General features: G+C 27.0%; 2 protein-coding genes across 2 annotated transcripts; one reads left to right on the forward strand and one right to left on the reverse strand.

Annotated features, from left to right (window-relative positions):
• Positions 1 to 3,355: 3,355 nt before the first annotated feature.
• Positions 3,356 to 4,967, forward strand: EIN_243560 (hypothetical protein; the record flags this gene model as incomplete). The annotated part of the gene is made up of 2 exons (XM_004261303.1): positions 3,356 to 3,513; positions 3,590 to 4,967. The coding sequence occupies 2 exons, from the start codon at positions 3,356 to 3,358 to the stop codon at positions 4,965 to 4,967; spliced, it is 1,536 nt and encodes a 511-aa protein (XP_004261351.1).
• A 3,566-nt stretch (positions 4,968 to 8,533) lies between these two features.
• EIN_243570 (hypothetical protein) lies at positions 8,534 to 9,886 on the reverse strand (the record flags this gene model as incomplete). Its single annotated transcript, XM_004261304.1, has 1 exon — positions 8,534 to 9,886. One exon carries the CDS (start codon positions 9,884 to 9,886, stop codon positions 8,534 to 8,536), a length of 1,353 nt encoding a protein of 450 aa, XP_004261352.1.
• Between the last annotated feature and the right edge of the window lie 2,339 nt (positions 9,887 to 12,225).

The following is a 12,225-nucleotide window of genomic DNA, read 5'->3' on the forward strand; positions in this document are numbered from 1 at the left end:
TTACAACTTCAACGATTTATTTGTTTATTTGAAAAAAACCAAAGTCCAAACAATCTTGAATAAGCCTTTATATTACATGTTATTATTTTTAAATTTCCTGTTTATCGATCAAATACCATATATATCATCAATTCAGAACACGTGTATATTAAATTATTTGGACTTGTGTATATTGAACAACAACAATATGAATATGTAACATTTATCGATGTTATTTTGCCAACAAGAATTTAAAAATATTATTTATTTTTAGATTTTTTTATCAGTTTTTTATTTATAGAAAAAAAACGCAATTTTTTGCGTCTCGTGCATTTTGCTAAAGAAAAAAAATACTGTTGGTCGGTTAAGAAATATTCATACTCCTTCAGATTCGATTTATATTTTAATTTGAAAAACTTTTATAAATAAATATTATGGGTTTTTATTTAACTATAATATATTAAATATGTATTATAAAAATATAAAATATTTATATGATTAATAACTAATTATACATTATACTATTTCGGAATTGTTTTATACTTTTTAACAAAAAATCAAAAAACAGTAAACGAGGTCGAATTATGTTGGTAAAGATCTCGATATTAAACTTATTGGGAAATATCATTGGCCTCATACTCATCTTCGAACTCCGGTATGTCGTGTGCAACAACCGCTTTTCTCCTTCCAACAAATCGCTCTCTTTCAAATAACACCGGTTTTCACAAAAAAGTCATCATCAATTTCGATCTTTCTGGAAAGAACTTGACGCGCAAGCAAGTCTCTCCACCCTTGACGCACTGGGTGTTGAAGAACCCACACTTTCTCAACGCGTTGACAATGGTAACACCAGAAGTCGCTTTGTCACAAGACGCGTAGATCGATATTATTTGTTTGGACAAAGGACTTCTGGTGAATTCAATATCAGCCTTTGTCAATCTCCCCTCATATAGATCCCTTATTATGTCTTTCTTCTTACCTTTAACACAGATGGCGTCTTCCAAGTTCAAAGTACCCAAAACATGATCCAAATATTGCAAATCAATTGTTCTAAAATTTAAGTCTTCATCAACTTGATGAAGTTGGATAAGTTTCTAAAGTTTAGTTTATTATAATTATTTTTTTATAATTTTATTATTATAAACGAAACAAACATTTTGAACTCCAAAAACAGACACGTCAAGTGGTTGAGTGATGTGTGAAGAACGTGGGAACAATTTCAAAATAGCCATATGGTTGTTGGTGAACCACTTGGATGCTTCTTCATTGAAATGTGAACCAAGACCATCCATCACCACCACTGCTTACTCATCCTTGTTCTTTGCTATTCTTTTGTATAGCAAAATAAACCAAATAATAATCAAAACGGTTTTAAAGATTTAATAATTCAATTTGTTTGTGTTTTAGTTATAATATTTTGGTTTTATAATTGGTTAGTTTATTTGGGAAAAACGGGAAAATACTACAATTTTCATAAAAAGTTGTTTGTTTGGTATTAAAATTATGTTGTTTCATTTTTTAATTAAAAATATAAAAAAAACTATAAATGGTTATAATTGATGTTGATATCTTGAATGTTTGTAACTAAACTATAGTACAATTTTAAGTGTATTTATTCATAATTGCATTGTTAAAGTTTTGCATATAAACTGTAGTTCAAAAGTCTGTACCGCAGTATTTTTAAAACTTCCTAAAGTCCCGTTTTTTATTTTTTATTTTTTCTAAAAACAATGAAACATAAAATCGAAAGTACCGACTTAATTTTGAAAAAATACCAATCCCATTCAATTATTTTTGTACAAATTCGGGAATTTATCGGAATATTAGCCAGCCTTTTCCAAAAAACCCGATCCCGTTATTTGATTTGACCACAACTCGATACTTCACAACACAAACTCTACGTTGTTGGTCAAATCATACAACGATAAACACGTTAATAAATTGGGATGTTGTTGTTTGTGTCAATTTGTAACTAAATATCAGTTTCGTTAGTTTTTCATTTTAATTAAAAACAAACATGTGGTTTTGTTTTTTAAACAAAAGAAAATGAAATAACGAGTTTTAAAGAAAAAATAAATAAGAGCAAACAATTAATAATTTTGTGTTTTGATATTTCAGTCATTGTTGTGAACACCATCAGTATATCGATATTACGCAATACTTTAGCGCTTGTTATTTATTTTATTATTATAAATGAAGACTCGACTTTGAAAAAGATTGACATTAAATTTATCAGCTTTTTATAATAAAATGCACTTTGGGGAACATTCACGTGTTTTTCAGAAACAAAAATCCTGTTATTTCAAATTTTCTATGGATTTTTTTTAATGCTTAAAAATTCTTCAAGTAAAAAAATATTTTTTGAAGACTGTTTTTCTCTTATTTACTTGGAAAAAATAAGCGAATTTATTACAAAAAAACGATTCCCAAAAATAATAAACAAAATAAATGCAAAAAATCGGGACACCCCAGTACAGACTTTTGAAAACCAGTTTATAAATAAAATGTTCAAAGAAAAAAACAAAAAAATAAAATGATAGTGTTGCATAATCAAGACCAAAAAAATAGTTTTATTTTTAAGACCCCCTCTATTTTTACCCAGTCACCCTATTTTTGCAAAAAGTTTCATGGGTTTTGTCTAAAACTGTAATAATTTTATTATTATTGTAATTTTGTGATGTAGAATATACAAATTTAATTATTGACATGTTTTTTACGTTCTTTTATTTCTGTGAAAATACAAGAAAATTTGTTTTAAAAATCGTTTTTCAAAGTGTACCTTCTGTGTAAATAATTTGTTTTAGAAGCCGTACTAACCTTATATAGTGGTCGACCATTTTGTAATGCTATTTATAGTAAATTTACTTGTTATATTTTTAAATTACAGTTAATTAGAAATCCAATTTTATTTTACAATATTAAAATACAAAAAATGCTTATTTTTAATGAAATAATTAATGTTTTAAACAAAGTTAATGTTTTCTATTTTAACATAAAAGCATATTATAAATTGTTAATAAACAACAACAATCAATTTAAAATGATGGAAAAGTTGAACGAGACTCAAAAAACGAAAAAGAATGAAACATATTTGTATGTTTTTTGTTTATAATTCTCCTAATATTTATTATTTATTATTTGTTTAATATTTTTAAGTTATCCTTCTTTTTAGCCATTTCGAATAAAAACTACTTGTGTTAATGTTTACAATCGTTTTTAATATCTTATCACTACGATATGATGGTAAAAATTGTTGAAACAAGAACTCCACATATTAAACATGTCAGATAATAATTAGACAATTTGTTTTAAACAAATAAATAAAAATAAATAACTCTAAGTTTAAAAACGTTTTAATAAACTTGGTTATCATTTAATGAAAACTTTAATATTTTTATCATTTACAGTATTTACAGCTTTTTCGAATAATTGTGATCCGCCTGTAGAGAATTGCCTTACATGCAAAAAAGATCTTCCAAATCAATGCGAAATGTGTGATTTAAAATACTATTTAAATAATAAAAAATGTGAAGTGTTTATTAAACTGTGCTGTATGTAACAATGGTTCTATTTGCGTCCAATGCTATAATGGATATTATCCCGAAGGAAGTAAATCTTGCAAAGCATGTCGAACTAATTGTGCAGAATGTACTAATGCGACGAGTTGTACTCAATGCACAAGTGGTTATTATCTTAATGAAAAACAATCTTGCGAACCATGTCAAAGTAATTGTGCAGAATGTACTGATGCTGACGATTGCATCAATTGTAATAACGGATTTTATCTAAATGGTAACACATGCACAAAATGTACGACTGGCTGTTCTGTTTGCAGTGATGCCACTGAATGTTCTAGCTGTAGTGACGGGTATTATCTTGAAGTAAGTAATTGCAAAGCAGAAGCGGAGTGTAGTGCTACTGCAATAGGATGTTCGAAGTGCAAAGCTGATCAAACAACATGTCTTTCATGCACAGTTGGTTATTATTTGAAAAGTGGTTCTTGTATAAAATGTACAATTGGTTGTTCAGTTTGCAGTGATGCTTCTACTTGTTCAAGTTGCAGTGATGGTTATTATCTAAAGGGTGAAATATGTACAAAATGTGGATCTAATTGCATACAATGTTCTGATGCAAAAGTTTGTTCAAAATGTGACCCAAATTTTGTTGGATATATTTCTTCTGAAGGTGTGTGTACTGCCTGTAACGTTGCATATAATTGTGCCACGTGTATCGAAGACACAACAGATACGAATGGTGTCAAATGTTTAACGTGTAATGAACAAACTAAAAACAAATACATGAATGGTAATAAATGTGTTGATTGTGCAAACGGAAAAATAACATCAGATAAAAAGTGTGATACATCAGAAAACGCATGTGGAAGTGGATGTGCCGCATGTGAAGAAGTTGCTGGAAGTTCAACAACAAAATGCACCAAATGTACAAAAACAACTGATTACGTTAATCTTGATGGAACTTGTGATTCAACATGCAAAATTGGTAAAGCTAATAAAGATATTATGACTTGTGAAGAATGCACTATTAATGACTGCGAAACTTGTGAAACAGTTGGAACTGCTGAACAATGCACCAAATGTGGAACAAAATACATTTCTACCGACAAACTTTCATGTGGTGATTTATGCACCGTTGGTAAACCAGTTGAGACTCCAGTCAAAAAGTGTGATATTTGTGCGACTGCTAATTGCGACGTTTGTGATAAAAAAGACAAGTGCACTCAATGCAAAAACAATTTCTATCTTGTGCCCGACACTTCGAAATGTGTTGAGAAATGTCCAGAAGGATATATGACAGATAAAACCAAAAAGAAATGCATAAAATGTACCATTGAAGGTTGCGCAATTTGTGAAAAAGTAGATGAATGCACCACATGTATGGCTGAATACAAATTGGAAGGAGGAAAATGCAATGGAGATAATGCCGTTTATGCAATTTTAGCTATAGTCATGATAGCTTTCTTACTTTAAAATTTTAATTTGAGTTTTTAATCTAATTTGTTTTTTAAAAATAGCCAAAACATAATAATATATAATATTTATTTAAAAATTAATCATCATCATTTTTTTGATATTTCATATAATATTGATCTAGAGTTGGAAGATAAAAGTTTGTCTCGATAAAAAAGTTTAGCTCGTTTGCAAATTATAGTAAATTATAATATTTGTTGCTAAAATATTAAAAACATTTTGTATTATTTCAAAAACATATATTAAAACTCCAAAAAATCAAAATAATATAAACTAATAATAAATAATTGTTTATAATAAAATATTGTTATTCTTATCGAGCCAGACTTTTTTCCATTACAGTTAGTTTCAAATTAATTTAAAAATGTTCAACAAATAAATATGATTGTACCAAATAAAATAAAAATATTATCAAAATAAATTTAAAGTGTTTCACAAAAAACAAAAATGTACCTTTTTTTTCAAATGTCTCATAATTAATTATTATTGTTTCAAATAAAATTGTTTTTGTACAAATTAAAATTAAAATTGTTTCAAAATTAACATTTTTTGTTTCAAATAAAATTAACAAAAATAATAAACATTTAGCTATTAATCGTTTCTTTTCATCACTTTTCGGCTATTTCGTTGAAAAAATTACCAATAACTTTTCTGACATCAAACTTTTCGATACTTTCAAAACAATCTCCAATATTTTTTAACAGTTCTTTTAAATCATTGTTCTCGAGTTTACCAACTCTAGTTTTCCATATACCAAATATGTTTTCAATCGGATTGCACTCTGGAGAATATGGAGCATTAAAAAGAACTCTGCAGCCTCTATTTTCTGCAAGCTTGATGATTTCTTTTTGATGTACGGCAGCGTTATCCAATACAAAAACGACATTTCCAAGCAAACAGATATAATGTTCAACAAGCAATTTAAATCCAGCAGAAAATATATCTCCATCAACGACTTGATTAAACACCCTGCAAAATTTGCCTCCACTTTCTGCAATCGAACATATACAACTAATATTGAATGTCGACAGGAGAGAAATTCTAAAATGTTTTTGCTCTTTTAAACCCCAATGTTTTGTTCTTACATTACCCAATTTCCAATGAGATTCATCAACAAACACTACAGCAAATCCGGCTTTTTGACAACTTTTCAACTCTAACAATCTGTTGACACGTAGTTCTTTATTTTCTAATGTGTTGGCAACTTTTCCTCGTATTGACACTTTTGTAAATGACAGAGGATCTAGTTTGACATTTTTCATCAATTTTTCATTGGTTATGTACCTGTCTAATGAAGATACAGAAATATCGTAATTTTTTTCTGCTAAGGCCTTTTTGGCTTGCCTCAGAGACATATTTTGTTGACAAAGAAGCGAAGTTACCTCTTTCAACATGTCGTCTGTATATTTTGGTTTTCTTCCTTTCTTCTTCTTTGTTATATCGCTTCCATCTTTTAATTTTTTAATATAAAATTTCACTCTTTCTGTTGGTATTTTGGTTTTATTTACATACCAATCAACGAATTGAGACAATCCATTTTCTTCATACAACTCTCTAAGATATGAAATTTGTTCATCCGTGAGAGTATTATAACATCTATTTCGGTGCTTTTAATGTCTTCTTCCATTTGAGAAGATAATTGAGGATGATAATTGATTTGTTGTTCTAAAAGTGTACTTTCAGTAACTGGAGAAACATTTGGGGGAGTGTTTGGAGGTTTACATAAAGGTCCTATAAAAGGGTGTTTGAACAATGCAATTTCAGACTTAGGCACATATTCGATAGAGTCACTCATATTGATTATAAAGTTTAAACATGTGTTTATGTATTCATTTATTTTGTTAAATATATTTAGAAGTTATAACATTTGCCAATTATTCAAGTTATAATTTTCATGTTTTTGTCAATTTTATTTGAAACAAAAAATGTTAATTTTGAAACAATTTTAATTTTAATTTGTACAAAAACAATTTTATTTGAAACAATAATAATTAATTATCAGACATTTGAAAAAAAGGTACATTTTTGTTTTTTGTGAAACACTTTAAATTTATTTTGATAATATTTTTATTTTATTTGGTACAATCATATTTATTTGTTGAACATTTTTAAATTAATTTGAAACTAACTGTAACTTTATAATAATTACACGAAAAACACAACACAATTAAAGTTAAAACAAATGTTACAACTTTAGTGTTATTAAAAGTCAAATCATTGTACTTTAAATTTTAAACTATTAATTATAAAAAATATATGACCAATTAATAGTTTTTAATTTTTTATATCATATTTCGTTATATCATATAATTAATTATGTGTTTTGATACTTGTTATTTCAAATAAACACAATTTAAAAAATTTAATTTAAATTTTTTTAATCGAAGTCCTATATTTTTTAAATACGTATTATTTTTATATGCTTAAAAACATTTATATTTTATGAAAATGTACTACAATAGGCGGAAATAAGGGGATGCTAGAAAAAGAAGGATGCTCGCAACCATTGGTTATTTTTCAAACAAAAAAATAAATGTTCAAAAAATGTATATTCTTAACACTTCTAAAATTTTAGTTGATTTACTGTATTTTTATTTTTATAACAGAAAATAAAACCACATCATTTTTTGTTGAACAATCGACTGTTAATATTTTTCATTTTTGATTAATTCTTCTTCGTTAATTTCTAAATGAATATTATCGTTAATTTGACGAATAAAGACTCCACCAAGACGTTATAAGTTATATGTTTAATGTTCATTTTCAAAACAAACATAACCATAAACACAATGAATCGATAATTATGTGCATTTAGATAAGCAGTCATAAAAAACTATCAGTTGTATTGCTAAATAAAAAGAAAATGAAAATAAAACAAGTTTAAACAATTATTTAGTCTGTAGTCAACACACAACACCATTCCCACAATAGAATCAGTGTGAATTTATTTGGAATGATTTGGAGAAGTAATCTTGGACATCAACTTATATTTTAAACCTATACTGCCTCTTCCAAACAAATAATATTTAATAAGTTTGTAGAAGTGCCAATTGAATTTGCTAACTTCCGTCGTTCTCATGAAATACTATAATTTTCTTCCGCTTTCTCTGTTCTGTGTGTTAGTTGATGTGGAGGTGTAATTGAATATATCTTTCATAAGTAAAATAGACACCAACTCTTAAATGGTTACTTTAAAAGTACAAACCAGTGATATTGTTGTTCCATTTAATTAATAATAGTTCTGAGTTTCAACTTCATTTATTAGTTTTATAAAACATTTAAATAAAATATAGTTTATGTTTGGTTTTAATTCAAGACCCGCATCCCAGTTTTATTACTTTTTATATAATTACTATAAATTTTAACAAAAAATATTATTCAAATAATTAATAAAATGAAAAACACCAAAATAAATTTATATTTAGATTAGCATCTGCCTTTTTCTCAGCATCCCACTTTTTCCCTCGACTGTAATCAATATTAAACCCCTATAAATTCTTAAACCCCTCATATCTAATCAATTCAAGTTTTAATAAAATATTTAAAGAAGTTCTTAATTAAAAATCTCAGAACATCAAGAAAATGGCAAACAACGCCAAGAAAGCGAAAATACTATTTGCGGCATCATCATTTCTCTTCTCACACTTTCCATCTTTAACGTCATAGTCCCCACTGCATTGTTGGCATTCCTCGACTTTTGAATCACATTTGGCGCAATTTGAGACTCTGCACTTTTTGCAAGCAAAAGCACCAGCTGTGCTATCGGTCTTGTATCCACTATCACATTTGGCAACACATTTATAAGTGTCTTCTACAACATACAATTTGTCGTTGCAAATTGCACATTTGTTGATATCAGTTTCGATACAAGTCTTGCAGTTCTCGACTTTGCAAGTGATTTTTACACATTTCTTAGTTTCTTTGTTTGCTTCATATCCTTCAGGGCAAGTTGTAACACATTTCAAATCTTCTGTGAGATAATTTCCATCAACACAAGTTGTACATTTTTGATCTTCACTGCACAAGACACAATTTTCAGTTGTGCATTTCACACATTTCATGTTTGTTGTGTCTTTATATCCACTTGCACAGTCTGTTGCGCAACTTTTTTGGTCAACTTGAAGATAATAGTTGGATTTACATTTATTACAGATATCAGTCTTTCCCTCAACACAGGTGTCACAATTATCAACATTGCATATTTGAGGAGTATCAGCAACACACTCCATTTTTTCGTCATTTTTAACAGTGCCTTCAGGACATTGGGTGACACAAGTGCCTTCACTCAAATAATATGTAGCTGCACATTTGGCACAGATGTCAGTCTTTTCATCAGCACAAGTTTCACAATTTACAACTGTGCATGTCTGTGTATCAGCAACACATTTCATGTTTGTTTCATCCTTTTTTGAACCTTCTGGACAATCCAACCCACATTTGTCAGTCAAATCCAAATAATATGTTTCTTTACACTTTACACAGACATCAGTCTTTCCCTCAGCACAAGTTTCACAATTTTCAGCTGTGCATGTTTGAGGAGTATTAGCAACACATTCTTTTGTTTCCTCATTTAAAGTTGTGCCCTCTGGGCATGTGGCGACACATGCTCCTTGATTCAAATAAAAAGTTTCTGCACATTTATCACAGACATCAGTCTTTCCCTCAGCACAAGTTTCACAATTTTCAGCTGTGCATGTTTGAGGAGTATTAGCAACACATTCTTTTGTCTCCTCGTTTAAAGTTGTGCCTTCTGGGCATGTGGCAACACAAGCTCCTTGATTCAAATAAAAAGTTTCTGAACACTGAACACATTTACTTTTCGTTTCTTCGTCGCAACTCACACAGTTTTCAATTGGGGTTGTACAGTCAGCTGCAAAGACGGCATAAGCAAATAAAGTACAGAGAATGATTTTTTGCATTTGGTGATTGTAAGATTAAAAAATACCTTTATATAATTTTTTCAAAATGATGAACATTTTATAAATGTTTATTTACTGGACTGATTTAAGCAAAAAAAACACAACACTGTTTGTTATGTGAACATTTCTCGTTTCAAACTTATTATTAAAATGTTTTGTTGTTTACCTTCACAATAATTATTCATTTAATGTACTTTGTTATAAGATAACCAATCATTAATGAGACTAAATTTAAATTATCACTCAATGGTATCATAAATTAATGTATTCAAATTTAAATTTTAAATGAAAAAATTAAATTAGACATTCGATTGTGAATCATTTTTTTAATGAATGGTATTTAGAACGTATGAGAGACATGTTGAAATATGAAAAATGGTAAATAATGGTATGTGTTTTTAATTTGTTTTTGATTTTTATAGTTTATTATTGATATGATATATTTAATGAGTGTTGTTAAATGAACTAATTTATTTTTATACGAATCACAATATGACAACATTTTGTCGATAAAATATTTGTAGTATTAAAGTGAAACAATGTTATACAAAAATAATAATATAATAAACTGTAATTACACATTTACATTATTATAAAAATTTAATTTGTAAACGACAATATTTTAAATAATTAAATCGAACAATTTAACAAATATACTATAACTGTTACATATAATAATAAATGTTAATAAATTATTATGACATCACACGTTGAAACGAAAAATAACAATAATAAATTTAATTATTTGTTAAATTAATATCAAATTTTAATTTAATTATCGGTGTAATTAAATGTTATTATAAAATTGTAATACTTCACATGATACAATCAAAATTTCACGTTATTTTCATAATATTTTTAAATTATTGTTTTGTAATATTTAAAAAAATACAATAAAATATATTTGAATTGTATTTTTTATATATACTTTTTTGATTTTACATTAAAAATGATATATTTTTTCAAACAAATAATTAAACTTAAAAAATATCGTTTTTTATAATTATAAAAGTTTTATTTATATAAATGAAAATAATTAAAAACATTACACACCCCAGAAAAACCTACCTGGTAACTATAAAAATGGTTTATGAAAACCATTTAATAGTTTTTTCAATAAAAAATTTAAAAAAAGACAAAAAACAAAAAACTATGATATACTATAAATAATTCTATGCCGGTATGTTTTTTCAGGATCTGTATAATCTGGAACAACTTTATTTGGAATAATATATCTAATAAATTTCTCTATTAAAAATAAAAATATTACAATCCCAGATTGTGTGTATTTTTAATAAATATAATAATGTCGAAATGTTTGTGTGTTAATATCAAAAATACGAATGTCATTATATATATATACTATGAAATTTAAATAGAAATTATTACATTTGATAAAATATTAAAATTTTGTGAAAGGATATTGAAATTTATTTGAAATAATTCAATTATAAAACAGTTTAAAATTTATATAAAATGACACAAGAATTTGAATATGTCAACGCTATTAATAATCTATATATTTAAAATCTCATAAATAGAAATTTATCGTTATTTTTGATTTGAAACACTGATAATTAAATTCAAAACAATTATTTAATTTATAATAAAACTTTTGATAATAAATATATATTATTGCTAACTCTGTTTAAAACAAAGATATTAATTGTTGAATTAATAAATTGCTTTTAATTTTTAAATCAAAGTACTATTATCATCTGTGAAATATCTCAATTTAGGTGTTGCAATTATGAAATTAAAAGGCTAAGATAAATATTAATTATAAATCCAAATACATCTGAAAATATTCAAAATTAATGACTTTGGAACAAAGGGAAAAAGAGAAGTTACGTTGCATAGCGGAACGGACCCTGTTAACTAATTTGCAATGTACGTTATTAGCATTTATAGCAACTAAAGCTGATATCTTGTTGTCAAAACCAAAAAGAGTTAACGCCTTATCTCTTGAATTTTTAAATATAAAATCAATCACATTTTTACGATCGGAAAGTATTTTCACATTTGACTTTCACTGTTTTATGAAACGAAGAAGAAAAGAAAAATTGATTGAATTTTCGAAGGAAGGCATTAAAGCAAATCAATGTAGCCGAATCATTCAAAATGAAAAGAAAAGGGACGTTTTACATATATTAGAAGACTTTTTATTTGAAGATGGATTCATAGTGTTTTATGAGAATGAAAACAGAGAAGGAATAAGAGGTAATTTAATGATACAAATGCCTGATGGAAATTATATAGACAAAGACATGATAATAAAACTTGGGAACATCATATGGAAATCTTGTTATGATATTTTGGTGCAAGAACAAAAAATGATA

The sequence above is a fragment of the Entamoeba invadens genome (genome assembly GCF_000330505.1).
Source record: "Entamoeba invadens IP1 unplaced genomic scaffold scaff_1105074724483, whole genome shotgun sequence".
Lineage (NCBI taxonomy): Eukaryota > Evosea > Mastigamoebida > Endamoebidae > Entamoeba > Entamoeba invadens.